We start from the raw sequence: 16,714 nt of genomic DNA on the forward strand, positions 1-16,714 counted from the left end.
ATGAACATGTGAATTTTTTGGGTTCAGACTATTGATGTAATGAATCCCCCCCCCCAAAAAAAAATAAGAGTTTTGAATGATGAATTAACATTCCGTATCTGGAATAAATCTCACTTGGTTGTGGTATTTTTAAAATTTTCATTTAAATTCTAGTTAATTAACATATAATGCAATATTGATTTCAAGAGTAGTATTTAATGATTCATCAGTTACATATATCACCCAATGTTCATCCCAATATCCATCATCCATTTTGCTCATTCCCTGACCATCTTCCATTCAGTAACCCTCCATTTGTTCTCTAAAGAGTCTCATGGTGTGACTCTACAATTACAACACTAGGTACTTACCCAAAGGATTCAAAAATACTGATTTGAAGGGGCACGTGTACCCTGATGTTTGGCAGAATATTCTTTACACAGTCATCAGTCAATGGACATTTGGAATCTTTGCCTAATTTAGTGTTCTCTCTCTCTCTCTCTCTCTCTCTCTTTCTCTCAAATAGACTGGCTGTAGTTCTATCAATTCTATTAATCTTTGCAAAGAACTAATTTCCATATTATTGATTTTCTCTATTCATTTTCTGTTTTCAGTTACACTGCTTCCCAATCTAATTTTTATTACTTCCTTTCTTCTTCCATTCCTTTAATACTTTGGATGTAATTTGTTCTTGTTTTTATAGTTCCCTGAGAGAGGAATATAAACTATTGATTTTAAATCCTTCTATTTTAATTTGTGCATTCAAAACAATAATTTCCCTGTAAGCACTGTTTTATTTGCATCTCATAAAGTTTGATTTTTGTTTGTTTGTTTTTGTTTTTTTAAGATTTTATTTATTTATTTGACAGAGATAACAAGTAGGCAGAGAGACAGGCGGGGCGGGGGGAAGCAGGCTCGGTGTTGAGCAGACAGCTTGATGCTGGGCTAGATCCCAGGACCCTGGGATCATGACCTGAGCCAAAGGCAGAAGCTTTAACCCACTGAGCCACCCAGGTGCCCCACCATCTCATAAAATTTGGTAAGGTGTATTTTATTTTGAGCTATTTAAAATATTTTAATTCTTTTGTTGATATTTATCTTTTTCCCATGTGTTTTTAAAAAAATATGTTATTTAATCATTACATATATTGGATTTTTTTTTCTTATCCTTCTGATACTGTTTTCTAGTTTAATTCCACTGTGGTCTGAGAACAGATATTCTATGATTTCCATTCTATTAAAGTTGTGAAGGTGTGCTTTGTGGGCCAGAATGTGGTCTATCTTGGTGTATAGTTTATGTAAGCTTAAAATAATGTGTATGCAACTGGTTTTGGAATAAGTCTGTGCATGTTGATTATGTACCAATGATTGAGGTGTTGTAGAGTTCAACTATGTCTTTACAGATTTTCTGACTCCTTCGTCTGCCCATTCATAATATGGACATTGTTGAATACTCTCCAATTTTGAGTGTGAATTCATCTATTTCCCTTGTGTTTCTTTTAGTTTTTGCATCATCTAATTTGGTGTTACATTAAGCACATGCACATTGACAATTATCATGTGTTCTTGGGGATATTACCATTTATCCTTGTATAATATCCTTCTTTTTTCACTGATTACTATCCTCATTTGAAGTCTATTCTGTCTGAAATTAACATAGATACTTTTCTTTCTTTCAATTAGAATATTTATCTTTCCATTTATCCAAATATTTATCTTTCCATTTACCTTTTTATGATGATGATGATGATGTTCAATTAGCCAACATATAGTACACCATTAGTTTTTGATGTACTGTTGAACAATTCTTTAGCTGCATATAACACCCAGGGCTCATCACAACACATGCCCTCCTTAATACTCATCACTTTGTTACCCCACTCCCCCACTCCCCTTCCTTCTGTAACCATCAGTTTGTTTCCCAGAGTCCAGAGTTTTTCGTGGTTTGTATCCCTCTCTGATTTTTTCCATTCAGTTTTCCCTCCCTGCCCTGTGGTCCTCTGCACTACTCCTTATGTTCCACTTATGAGTGAAACCATATGATAATTGTCTTTCTTGACTTATTTCACTTAGCATACTCCTCTCCCATTCCATCCATGTTTAATCTGTGTCTTTTCCGTATATAATATATATATTTTTTTACTTTTTAAAATATACTTCTTAAAGTATAGTTGCCGCATGTTACATTTGTTTCAGGTGTACAACATAGAGATTGAACATCTGTATACATTATGCTATATTCACAACAACTGCAGCTATTATCTGCTACTATTAAAACATTATTGGCCACATTCCCTATGCTGTATATTTTATTGCGGTAATTATTTTATTCCATAACTGGAAACTTGTATCTGCATTGTCCCTTCACTCATTTTTCTCATCTCACCACTTTCTGGCAAGCATTTTTTCCCCTCCACTGATAAGTCTGATTCTGTTTTCTGTTTGCTTCTTTATTCATATTTTATTCTTTTTTAATTTATTCTTTTTTTTAATTTTTTAGAGTCCACATATAAGTGAAGTTATACTGTGTTTGTCTTTCTCATTCTGACTTATTTTACTTAGCATAATACTCTATAGATGAATCCATACTGTCACAAATGACAAGGGTCAGTCCTTTATACGGCCTCATAATATTGTCCATATATACCACACCTCCTTTATTCATTCATCTGTTAATAAATACATGGAGCACTTTCATATCTTGCCTGTTGTAAATAATGCTACAATAAACATAGGGATGTATATAACTTTTTAAATTAGTATTTTCATTTTCTCTGTGTAAAAGACCAGTAGGGGAATTATTGGATTACATGGTAATTAATTTTTAATTTTACTTTAATTTTCTTTTATCTTTTTATAAACATATAATGTATTTTTATCCCCAGGGGTACAGGTCTGTGAATCACCAGGTTTACACTTCACAGCAATCACCATAGCACATACCCTCCCCAATGTCAATAACCCCACCCCCGTCTCCTGACGCCCCTCCCCCAGCAACCCTCAGTTTGTTTTGTGCAATTAAGAGTCATGTATGGTTTGTCTCCCTCCCAATTTATTCTCTTCCTACCCCCCAAAACCCCCACGTTGCATCTCCACTTCCTCATATCAGGGAGATCATATGATAGTTGTCTTTCTCCAATTGACTTATTTCGCTAAGCATAATACCCTCTAGTTCCATCCACGTCATCACAAATGGCAAGATTTCATTTCTTTTGATGGCTGCAATATATATATATATATATATATATATATATATATATATATATATATAAAATCACTCTTCTTTATCCATTCATCTGTTGATGGACATCTAGGTTCTTTCCATAGTTTGGCTATTGTGGACATTGCTGCTATAAACATTTGGGTGCACGTGCCCCTTCGGATCACTACGTTTGTATCTTAACGGTAGATACCCAGTAGTGCAATTGCTGGGTCATAGGGTAGCTCTATTTTCAACTTTTGAAGAACCTCCATGCTGTTTTCCAGAGTGGTTGCACCAGCTTGCATTCCCACCAAAGGTGTAGGAGGGTTCCCATTTCTCCGCATCCTCGCCAGCATCTGTCATTTTCTGATTTGTTAATTTTAGCCATTCTGACTGGTGTGAAGTGGTATCTCATTATGGTTTTGATTTGTGTTTCTCTGATGCGGAGAGATGTGGAGCACTTTTTCATGTGTCTGTTGGTCATCTGGATGTCTTCTTTGCAGAAATGTCTGTTGATGTCCTCCGCCCATTTCTTAATTGGATTGTTTGTTTTTTGGGTGTTGAGTTTGCTAAGCTCTTTATAGATTTTGGATACTAGCCCTTTATCTGATATCTTGTTCGCAAATATCTTCTCCCATTCCGTCAGTTGTCTTTTGGTTTTGTTAACTGTTTCCTTTGATGTACAAAGGATTTTGATCTTGATGACGTCCCAATAGTTCATTTTTGCCCTTGCTTCCCTTGACTTTGGCTATGTTCCCAGGAAGAAGTTGCTGGGGCAGATGTCAAAGAGGTTGCTGCCTGTGTTCTCCTCAAGGATTTTGATGGATTCCTTCCTCACATTGAGGTCCTTCATCCATTTTTAGTCTATTTTCGTGTGTGGTGTAAGGAAATGGTCCAATTTCATTTTTCTGCATGTGGCTGTCCAATTTTCCCAACACCATTTGTTGAACAAACTGTCTTTTTTCCATTGGACATTCTTTCCTGCTTTGTTGAGGATTAGTTGACCATAGAGTTGAGGGTCTATTTCTGGGCCCATTGATCTATGTGTCTGTTTTTGTGCCAGTACCATACTGTCTTGATGATGACAGCTTTGTAATAAGAGCTTGATGACGGAATTATGATGCCACCAACCTTGGATTTCTTCTTCAGTACTTTTTTGGTTATTCGAGGTCTTTTCTGGTTCCATATAAATTTTAGGATTATTTGTTCCATTTCTTTGAAAAAAATGGATGGGAGTTTGATAGGGATTGCATTAAATGTGTAGATTGCTTTAGGTAGCATAGACATTTTCACAGTATTTATTCTTCCAATCCAGGAGCATGGAACATTTTTCCATTTCCTTGTGTCTTCCTCAATTTCTTTCATGAGTTCTTTATAGTTTTCTGAGTATAGATTCTTTGCCTCCTTGGTTAGGTTTATTCCTAGGTATTTTATGGTTTTGGGTACAATTGTGAATGGGATTGACTCCTTAATTTCTCTTTCTTCTGTCTTGTTTGTGTAGAGAAATGCAACTGATTTCTGTGCATTGATTTTATATCCTAACACTTTTCTGAATTCCTGTACAAGTTCTAGCAGTTTTAGAGTGGAGTCTTTCCGGTTTTCCACATATAGTATCATATCATCTGCAAAGAGTGAGAGTTTGACTTCTTCTTTGCCAATTTGGATGCCTTTAATTTCTTTTTGTTGTCTGATTGCTGAGGCTAGGACTTCCAATACTATGTTGAATAATGGACATCGCTGCTGTGTTCCTGACCTTAGCGGAAAAGCTTTCAGTTTTTCTCCATTGAGAATGATATTTGCGGTGGGTTTTTCATAGATGGCTTTGATAATATTGAGGTATATGCCCTCTATCCCTACACTTTGAAGAGTTTTGATCAGGAAGGGATGCTGTACTTTGTCAAATGCTTTTTCAGCATTTATTGAGAGTATCATATGGTTCTTGTTCTTTCTTTTATTAATGTATTGTATCACATTGATTGATTTGTGGATGTTGAACCAACCTTGCAGCCCTGGAATAAATCCTCCTTGGTCGTGGTGAATAATCTTTTTAATGTACTGTTGGATCCTATTGGCTAGAATTTTCGCATCTGTGTTCATCAAGGATATTGGTCTATAATTCTCTTTTTTGATGGGATCCTTGTCTGGTTTTGGGATCAAGGTAATGCTGGCCTCATAAAATGAGTTTGGAAGTTTTCCTCCCATTTCTATTTTTTGGAAAAGTTTCAGGAGAATAGGTATTAATTCTTCTTTAAATGTTTGAGAGAATTCCCCTGGGAAGCCGTCTGGCCCTGGGTTTCTGTTCATTTGGAGATTTTTGTGACTGTTTCAATCTCCTTACTGGTTATAGGTCTGCTCAGGTTTTCTATTTCTGTCTGGTTCAGTTGTGGTAGTTTATATGTCTCTAGGAATGCATCCATTTTTTTCCAGATTGTCAAATTTGTTGGCGTAGAGTTGCTCATAATATGTTCTTATAATTGTTTGTATTTCTTTGGTGTTGGATGTGACCGATTAAAGGTAACCCCGAGCTGAGAGTTCACTCCTCTGCTCTGTCTCTGTAGCCAGCTTACCCGCTCTAATACCTGTGAGCTCTGCGACACTCAGACACCCCCAATCCTTCTGTGACCCAGCAGGACCTGGGACCATGCTGACCCGCATGGGCTTCACCTTGGTTTAGCATCTGGAGCAATGTCCCTTAGTGGAGCAGACTTTTAAAAGTCCTGATTTTGTGCTCTGTTGCTTTGCCGCTTGACAGGAACCAGCCCCTCCCCCCGCAGTCTATCTTCCCATTGGTTTGGATTCACTTCTCCATCATCCTGCCTTTCAGAAAGTGGTCAATTTTCTGTTTCCAGAATTGTTGCTCTTCTTGTCTTTGATCTCCTTTTGGATTTGTAGGTGTTTGCAATGGATTGATAAGCTGTCTAGCTGATCTCCTGCTACTTGATGTAGTCCCAGCCTGTTACTTCTCCACCATCTTGACTCCTCCTCTAATTTTTAATTTTTTTTGAGGAGTATTATACTGTTTGTCTTTATATTTAAAATGGGCTTATTGGAGACAATGTATTCCTGAGTCTTATTTTTTTATTTTCTCTTTTTCATATTTTTAATTGAGGGTTTATTTTTGTATTTTTTAAAAACATTTTATTTTGGGGGGGAGTGAGCAAAAATGATCAGGGTGGAGGGCCAGAGGAAGAGGGAGAAGTGGACTCCCCACTAAGTAGGGAGCCTGACATGAGGCTCTATCTCAGGACCCTGAGATCACAACCTGAGTTGAACACAGACACTCAACCAAATGAGCCATCCAGGGGCCCTTAATTGAGGCTTTACATAATTGTGCTTCAAACTATTTTTTTAATATCATATCTACCATATTCATTGCTCTTTTCCATTTTCTGCCCTTCTTAACTGTACCTGTATTTGTATTCCACACTTTCTCTGTTTTTTAGTGATTTTAATTGAGGATCCCCCCCCTTTATTTTACTCTATGCTATACATCTTCTTAATTATTTTTAATTTCCATTGCCCTACAGTTTGCAATATATATTTTTCACTAATCCTAGGTCACTTTTGAATAAACAATATTATTTCAATATAGTGTGAGAAATATCTGATAAAAAGTAATTATAATTCCTTCCTTCCATGCTTTGTACTTTTGCTGTCATTAATTTTACTTATATACAAAATATATATGCATATATATCGTATAGCATGCATATAGTATATACAATTATACACAATTAGAGGCACTGGAGCTATTGTTATTTTGAACAAATTGTTATGTGTTAGATCAATTAAGAATAAGAAAAAATATATTTTTTAAAAAAATTACCTTCCCTTATTTCCTTTTCAATATCTTTCTTCCTTTTTGTAGATCTAAGTTTCATTGCCTTTAAAGAACTATTTTTCATATTCTTTTTCAAGGCAAGTTTATTAGAAACACATTTCTTTAATTGTTTTTCTTTTCCTGTGATATTCTTTCTTCTTCACAATGGAGAATAATATCACAGGGTACAGTATTCTATAATGATTTTTTTCTCTCTCAGACCTTTCTGTACATATTTCACTCAACTCTCTTCTTACTTACATGCTTTCTAAGAAGTCAGATATAATTCTTAGCTTTGATTGTCTATAGGTAAAGTGTTATTTTCTTCTGGTTTCTTCAGGATTTTTCATATCTTGATTTTCTGAAATTAGAAAATGTTATGCTTAGGTATAGTGCTTATTTGTCTTTGGCATTTAAACTGCTCAGTGTCCTTTGAGCTTCCCTGATTTGTGATTTGATTTCAAATATTTCTTCTGGTCTTTTTATTTCTGAATGTCCCCATTTTGCATTTTTACACCTTTTATAGTGTTATGCAATTCTTGGGTATTATGGAGTCTTTAAAATTATTTTCTTGGCATAGGACAATGACATTTAGGGTAACCCAAAGGACGAGATAAGATTAAGGAACCTAAATAATAACAATGAGCTCATTATATACTTTTTAAAATTTTGTGTGTGTTCTAAGTAAATTTTTTCACTAAATGACATGTTTTTAAATAAATAATCTGGAACAGATGCTGTATTTGTCAAATGCTCTTTCTGCATCAATTGAGAGGTTCATGTGGTTCTTCTCTATTCTCTTATTGATTTGTTCTATCACGTTGATTGATTTGTGAATGTTGAACCACCATTGTATCCCAGGGATAAATCCCACCTGGTCATGGTGGATAATCTTTTTAATGCACTGTTGGATCCTATTAGCTAGGATCTTTTTGAGAGTCTCAGAATCTATATTCATCAGGGATATTGGTCTGAAATTCTCCTTTTTGGTGGGGTCTTTTCCTGGTTTAGGGATCAAGGTAATGCTGGCTTCATAGAAAGATTATGGAATTTTTCCCTCTGTATCTATTTTTTGAAACAGCTTCAGGAGAATAGTTATCATTTTTTTCCTTGAATGTTTGGTAGAATTCCCCAGGGAATCCGTCAGGTCCCAGGCTCTTGTGTTTTTGTAAGTTTTTGATCACTGCTTCAATCTCGTTACTCGATATTGTTCTATTCAGGTTGTCAGTTTCTTCCTGTTTCAGTCTTGGAAGTTTATAGGTTTCCATGAATGTATCCATTTCTTTTAGATTGGTTACTTATTGGCATATAACTTTTGATAATAATTTCTGATGATTGTTTCTATTTCTTTGGTGTTAGTCGTGTTCTCTCAACTTTCATTCATAATCATATTAATTTGGGTTTTCTCTCTTTTCTTTTGGATTAATTTGGGCAGTGGTTTATTGATCTTAGTGATTCTTTCAAAGAACCAGCTTCTAGTTTTGATGTATTTACTGTATCTCTAGTTTCTAACTCAATGATATCTGCTTTAATCTTAATTATTTTCTTCTTCTGCATGGGGTTGGTTTAATTTGTTGTTGATTTTCCAGTTCTTTAAAGTGTAAAAGGAGTTGGTGTATTCTGGATTTTTCCATTTTTTTTTGAGTGAGGCTTGGATGGCTGTGTATTTCCACCTTAGGACCACCTTTGCCATATCCCACAGGTTTTGGACTGGTACATCTTTATTCTCATTGGTTTTCTTGAATTGTTTAAGTTCTTCTTGGATATACGGACCGATTCAAACATTCTTGAGCAGAATGTTCTTTAGCTTCCAAGTGTTTGAATTCTTTCCAAGATTTTTCTTGTGGTTGAGTTCCAGTTTCAAAGCGTTGTGGTCTGAGAATATGCAGGGAATATTCTCAATCTTTTGGTATCAGTTGAGCCCTGATTTGTGACCCAGTATCTGGTCTATTCTGGAGGAAGTTCCATGTGTGCTTGTGCTCAAGAAGAATGAGTATTCTGTTGTTTTAGGGTGGAGTGTTCTGTATCTATCTATGAGTTCCATCTGGTCCAATGTGCCATTCAAAGCTCTGGTTTCTTTTTGATTTTCTGCTTATATGATCTGTTCATTGTTGAAGGTGGCATGTTAAGATCCCCTACAATTAATGTATTCATATCAGTATGACTTTTTATTTTGATTAAGAGTTGGCTTAGGTAGTTGGCTGCTCCCTTTTTGGGGGCATGAATATTTATAATTATTAGATCTTGATGGATAGACCCTTTAACAATGATGTAGTGTCCTTCTGTATTTCTGGATATAGTCTTTAGTTTAAAATATAATTTATGTGATATGAGAATCACTACACCAACTTTCTTTGGAAACCCCTGGGCATGAAAGATGCTTCTCCATCACTTCAGTTTCAGTCTGGATGTATCTTTAGTTTCCAAATATGTCTCTTGTAGACAATATAGGAATGGGTTCTGTCATCTTATTCAATCTGCAACCCTGTGCTATTTTATGGTAGCATTTAGTCCATTCATGTTGAGAGTGATTATTGAAAGATATGTTTTTATTGACCTCATGTAGCTTGTGAAGTCTTTGTTTTTATAGATTGTCTCTGTAAATTTCTGTTCCATGTCACTCTTGGGTTCTTTCTTCTTCTATAGAACTCCCTTTAGTATTTCACATAGTGACAGCTTGGTGGTCACATAGTCTTTTAGACCTTGCCAGTCTTGAAAGCTCTTTACCTCTTTGTCCATTCTGAATGTCATCCTTGCTGGATTAACATATTTTAAAAATTATTTTAAAAATTATGGGGGTGGCTGGGTGGCTCAGTGCGTTAAGCCTCTGCCTTCAGTTCAGGTCATGATCTCAGGGTACTGAGATTGAGCCCCACATCAGGCTTTCCACTCAGCAGGGAGCCTGCTTCCTCCTCTCTCTCTCTGCCTGCTTCTCTGCCTACTTGTGATCTCTCTCTCTGTCAAATAAACAAATAAAATATTTAAAAAATTATGAATTTCACATAATTCTCACACAATGGGTCATGTAAGAAGTTAACTGAGGAGCCACAGAACCACTGTTTTAGAAGAAGTCTAAAGTCTAGTGTAGATGGTCTTTTCTTTGTTTATTTTGTTTTGTTTTGTATCTGATTTTTATTTTGACATATTTTAGAGAACAAAATTTCTGTTATCTGTCTTAGGACTAAGTACTCACTCCCTTGTTTAAGTTAATTTTTTTCTACGGCAAATACTTTGTATCAAATTGTTTTATTACAAATGTTATCTTGGTGTGACTTATTCAATATAGAGAATGTGCGACAACAGTACATTCACTAAGCTCCCAGAAAAGATCATCATGTGGTTCTGAGGCTGTGAATGGTGCCCAGGAGGGGCAACAATGAGGTTTCCACGTGAATCATTGTCAGACAAATTTTGTAAATTGCTTGTAATCATGGACTCTTAAGATCTGATTGGCCAGCCATTCTGGAGAATCCACAAACCTCTTACTCTTTTTAAATCATAATTATTTCTAATTATATTTCTTTGTTAATAAATAAATATGCTTCAGCTTAGAACTTTAACTTATCATATTTTAAGTAAGTGAGAAAATAATAAATGCTTAGAAGTATTTGGTTATTGATACTAAGTCATATATATCATCTTTTCTCCATATTTGAGACTTAAATTTTGTGGTATGAGGCAATCATTTCAAAAACACGAAACCATTTCTTTTTTAAAGTATTGCTATAATATCATGAAATTCTTTATAATGAAAATTTTCTATTATGTATTAGAAGATAAGCAGTCATACCTGTGTCATTCCAAAATAAAGCTTATTATCAGTTAATAGTCAAGAACTTTCTAAATGTTAAAATAGTTTTAGTATAAAAACCTACAATTCATATCATGTCTTCCAAAATATGGATCTCCTATTTCGGGAAAAAGTGATAATTTTCAAGTCTAATATGTTACTCATCCACCGTTGTTGTCATTGGGATAATCCATGCATTCTTTTTTTTTTAATTTTTGTATTTTAATAAACATATAATGTATTTTTATCCCCAAGCGTACAGGTCTGTGAATCGTCAGGTTTACACATTTCACAGCACTCATCATTGCCCATACCCTCCCCAATGTCCATTTCCCCACCACCCTCTCCCGTCCCCTCTCCCCCCCGCAACCCTCAGTCTGTTTCTTGAGATTGAGTCTTTTATGGTTTGTCTCCCTCCCAATTCCATCTTTTCATTTTTTCTTTTCCTACCTCCCCCCAACCCCCCCTTGCATCTCCACTTCCTCATATCAAAGAGATCATATGATAGTTGTCTTTCTCCGATTGACTTATTTCGCTAAGCATGATACCCTCTAGTTCCATCCACGTCGTAGCAAATGGCAAGATTTCATGTCTTTTGATGGCTGCATAGTATTCCATTGTGTATATATACCACTTCATCTTTATCCATTCATCTGTTGATGGACACCTAGGCTCTTTCCACAGTTTGGCTATTGTGGACATTGCTGCTATAAACATTCGGGTGCACGTGCCCCTTCAGAGCACCACGTTTGTATCTTTAGGATATATACCCAGGAGTGCAATTGCTGGGTCATAGGGTAGCTCTATTTTCAGTTTTTTGAGGAACCTCCACACTGTTTTCCAGAGTGGTTGCACCAGCTTGCATTCCCACCAGCAGTGTAGGAGCGTTCCCCTCTCTCCGCATCCTCTCCAGCGTCTGTCATTTCTTGACTTGTTCATTTTAGCCATTCTGACTGGTGTGAGGTGGTATCTCATTGTGGTTTTGATTTGTATTTCCCTGATGCTGAGCGATGTGGAGCATTTTTTCAGGTGTCTGTTGGCCATCTGGATGTCTTCTTTGCAGAAATGTCTGTTCATGTCCTCTGCCCATTTCTTGACTGGATTATTTGTTCTTTGGGTATTGACTTTGATAAGCTCTTTATAGATTTTGGATACTAGCCCTTTATCTGATATGTTGTTTGCAAATATCTTCTCCCATTCTGTCAGTTGTCTTTTGGTTTTGTTAACTGTTTCCTTTGCTGTGCAAAAGCTTTTGATCTTGATGAAATCCCAATAGTTCATTTTTGCCCTTGCTTCTGTTGCTAATCCATGCATTCATAGATGATAATTCTAGTTTCCTTCTTCCCACATGCCCTTAGAAAATGAAGAGTATAGTAGAGTCTCTCCTGATAATAATGGACCTTTATCCATTATTAAATTAAACTGGGATTAATGACAGTAATTTTGTCGGGAAATGACTGAGCAGGTATAGCTGTTCAAAATACCGAAGTGCAAATGTTGATGCCAAACAAACCCCCAAAGCGAATCTTCGAGAATTATGAGAATAGCAAATGGAGCATAACATATTCATCGCAAGTATTATAAGTTTATAACAGTGGTTACATGAGATATACAATTTTAGCATATATTAAGAAATCGTTCAAGAGTTTTTCAATTGATTAATTTGCACAGATTAGTTTTTTAAATCATTTTAAAGTAGCTACTATTCGTCTGCAGCCCATTTTGTATTTCTCCAACTCTAATTATATATCCTTAAGATTTCTTCCTTAAGAATTAGGGGCACCTGAGTGAATCAGTCATTAAGTGCCTGCCTTCAGCTCATGTCATGATTCCAGGGTACTGGGATCTAGGCCTGTATTGGGATCCCTCCTTGGCAGGAAGCTTGTTTCTCCTTTTTCCACTCCACTTGCTTGTTTTCCCTCTCTTTCTGTGTCTCTCTCTGTCAAATGAATAATAACATCTTTAAAAAAAAAAGAGTTAGATTAGATTAGATGTGCCTGAGTGGCTCAGTTGGTTAAACATCTGCCTCCAGTATAGGTTGTGAACCTGGGGTCCTGGGATTAAACCCAGCAACAGGCTTCCTGCTCAACTGGGAGGGTCTGCTTCTCCTTCCCCACACCCCACTCATGATGTCTTTCTCTTCCTCACTCTATCTCAAATAACTAAAATCTTAAAAAGAAAAGAACCACCTAGATTGGGGTTTCTGGGGTGGCATGGTTAGTTAGATATCTGACTCTTGGTTTTGGCTCAAGTCAATATCTCAGGGTACTAAAATCCAGCCCCCATGCTAGGCTCCACACTTAGCATGGAGTCTGCTTGTGTTTTTCTCCCCTCTCCCTTTGTACCCTGTCCCTGCTCTCTCTTTCTGTTCCACTCTCTTTCTAAAATATATAAACCTTAAAAAATTATCACCCAAACTATCCCAGAGATCCTCTCATAAAAGATAGAAACTTTTTTCAAGGATTTTATCTTATTTGTTTTATTTTATTATTTTATTTTATTTTATTTTTTGACACAGAGAGAGCACATGCATGGGAAACAGCAGAGGGAGAGGACCTTGAGCTCAGGACCCTGGAAACATGACCTGAGCTTAAGGCAGACACTTAAATTACTGAGCCATCCAATCAACCCAAAATGATGCAAACTTTTTTTATATTTCCTCCCTAGTGATGTAAGAAATTTTAATTTGTGCAGAGGTCTCTGACAAACCTCTATATCTATCACCTGTCCTGAAAACTTGGAGATAAAAAAAAATGATATGCATCAGTTAAGAATACACTATAATAGAAATAAAAAAAAATTTATTATCAATAGAATGACCAAGGTGATGGCATTTATTGTTCTTTGCATTATTTTAGTCACTTTAGGATATATATTAAGTACAGTAGAACTATTATACTGAATGATACCATCAAGTTGGGCAATTCCTATTATAATTTCTACATATTAGAAAAGCCTGCAAACAAAATAGAGGAAATACTATGTCCTTTCTATTTACTAAAAATTACGATAACAAAAACAGAACAAGTGTTTAGAAATATATAACTATCTGTTCAAATCTCAATTATTTTAATCTTCTAGATTGTTTTAATCCTTCTGTTCAATCCTGGAATAATAATGTTCTTAAGGAGTATACAAGGTACAAGTAATCTATTTCTGAGGCCAAAAGACTAATGAGAACTTACTCTACATTTTTATAGAGCACATTCTCTGAATCACTCTTCTCAAGGCACCTATCACCTCCTTGTTTCTCAGGCTGTAGATGATAGGATTAAGCATTGGGGTCAGGATGGTGTAGAAGACAGCCAGAGCCTTGTCTTCTGTTGGAGATCGGAGGGATCTTGGGCGTAAATAAGTGTAAGCAAAGGGTGCATAGTAGAAAGTCACTACAGTTAGGTGGGTGCTGCAGGTCGAATAAGCCTTCTTCCTCCCCTCTGTTGACTGCATGTGGCAGATGGCAAATAGAACCCGGCCATAGGAACATGCAATGCCAATGAAAGGAAACACAATCAAAAGTGTGGTGCTTACAAACACAGTGTACTCATAGACCCAGGTGTCCATGCAGGCCAGAGTCAACATGGCGGGGACATCACAGAAAAAATGGTTGATGGCTCTGGATTGGCAATAAGGGATTTGGAGGGCATATACAGTGTGAGCACAGGAGTTGATAGACCCTATTGTCCATGATCCTATTATCATTAGCACACAGACTTTTTTGTTCATGCGAACAGGATAGTGAAGAGGAAGACAAATAGCCACATAACGATCATAGGCCATAGATGTCAAGAGTAGTGCTTCTGCAACGGCTAACGTCAAGAAGAAGAAGCTCTGGACCCCACAACCAATAAGTGAGATAGACTTGTTTCCAGAGAGATAATTGGAAGCCATCTTGGGGACAATGGTGGAGATGTAGTTCAGGTCCATGAGGGAGAGCTGACTAAGTAGAAAATACATGGGTGTGTGGAGATGGGTATCCAAGAGGATAAGGATGATCATGAATAGATTGCCAAAAAGAGCCATTAAGAAAATAAGTGCAATGAAAATAAAAAGAAAGAGGCCAATACTTGATGGTGGAAACAACCCCAATAAAAGGAAATCGGTTAATGTTTGGTTGTAATTTTCCATATTCTATTTGGTTTCCCTGGAAAAAGAGAAAAACATGTGCAATAATAAAAAATGTGCTTTTTACTTTTGTTTTTCAAAAAAAATTAGTGCAATTGTGAAGTTTTCAGGAAGTACCCAATTTCTTAAGTAAATAAAGTTTCCTATTTGGAGAAAGTTCTATGTTGTTTCATAAAGCTATAGACTATGGTGATAGGCATTTACATTCAAAATATTCAGTAAAGAATCAATGAAATAACAGAAAAGAAAATATCTATATCTACCTGAGTAGGATATGAATAATTCTATGCCCTTCATAAATTCACATATTAAAAATACTAAATATTTTAATTAAATATAAACATAATTCTTTTGTAAAGACTGAACACAAGTTTATATCAGTTCAAATATTCATTTGGTTCACAATATGAATAAATTCAGTAATACATGGAAAGTTTTTATGTTTTCATTTAAGGTTACATTACCCTTTCAGACATATATAAATAACTGTAACTTTTTTTTTCTCCCATGTTAATAAGCTGGATTTCCTTCTTGTCACTGTGTCCTACTTTGCTGAATAAACCTTCCTGAAAATCAGTTATCAGTTCATGGTGTGGACTTAGAAAAGTACAAGTGTTTATTGCCTAATTACATCAAGTATAAATAAATAGTAGTAATTATTACATTCCTCCATTATCATTACTTTCAAACGTCCATTTTAATTTCTTATTATAGAGCAGATTCTTCTCCAGATCTTCTATAAACAATGTATATTGCAACCCTCACTATTTTGCTCAAACATCCCCAAGTGGAAGAATAAAAGTTTAAAATGCCTTAGGGAGACTGGGAAGATGACAAAGTAAAAGGGCCATTAACTGACTTCAACCCATGGATCCAACTAGGTAATACTCCCAACAGCATAAATAACTCAGGGAAGGACCCATAGAGTGGCAGAGGAAACTCCACAAATAAAGTTATAGAAGAGGTCACTTTGAAGAATATGGCAAAGCCAGGGAGATGTTTGATGAGCAAAACAAACCATGACCATCCATAATAGGGAAGAAACCACTATCTTGGGGAAAAGAGTGATTAACAGGTTATCCCACTGGGATCTCACATGGGGAAGACAACTTCCCATAACATTTGACTTTGAAAGAAAGAGGGGCTGACTCATGAGTTCTTTCAATTAGTATAAATTAAAGCCTGGGATTTTAAAAATCAAGCTCAGCTCTTTGAGAACCCCAAGGGCATTAGTAAGCTGAGCCCCTGTTCTTAAAGAGATAGCATTACAATTAGCCCATGCAGATACAGCATAGAAGCAGCAGTTTGAAAAATACATGGACATATGGGAATGAATTATTTACTCATCTTGAAATCTTTTATCTTTTCTTTCCCTTTCTTTTTAAGATTTTATTTATTTATTTGACACACAGAGACAGCAAGAGAGGGAACGCAAGCAGGGGGAGTGAGAGAGGGAGAAGCAGGCTTCCTGCTGAGCAAGAAGCCCATCCTGGGGCTCAATCCCAGGACCTTGGGATCATTACCTGAGCTGAAGGCAGATGCTTAATGACTGAGCTACTCCTGAGCCTAAGGCAGATGCTTAACAACTAAGCCACCCAGGTGCACCATCATCTTTAAATGTTTTCCAGAGGGACAGGGGTTGCAGAAAGATGTCTCCATGGACAAAGGAGCCAATAAGTAACACTTCCTTCTCCTGCTCCTCCATAGCATAAACACAGGTCCACCTGCAGGAATGACAACTGCGCAGACACTCATTACTCAACTTGATTACAACAAACCTCACCCCTGCTTACGTTTTTGT

The 16,714-nt window shown here is 36.2% G+C and overlaps 1 protein-coding gene across 1 annotated transcript; it reads right to left on the reverse strand.

The window, feature by feature from the left end:
• Window positions 1–13,977: 13,977 nt before the first annotated feature.
• On the reverse strand, window positions 13,978–14,916 carry LOC308343412 (olfactory receptor 2L3-like; the record flags this gene model as incomplete). Its single annotated transcript, XM_080804424.1, has 1 exon — window positions 13,978–14,916. One exon carries the CDS (start codon window positions 14,914–14,916, stop codon window positions 13,978–13,980), a length of 939 nt encoding a protein of 312 aa, XP_080660550.1.
• Between the last annotated feature and the right edge of the window lie 1,798 nt (window positions 14,917–16,714).

This window comes from Martes martes, assembly GCF_963455335.1.
Source record: "Martes martes genome assembly, chromosome: 5".
In the NCBI taxonomy this organism is placed as follows: domain Eukaryota; kingdom Metazoa; phylum Chordata; class Mammalia; order Carnivora; family Mustelidae; genus Martes; species Martes martes.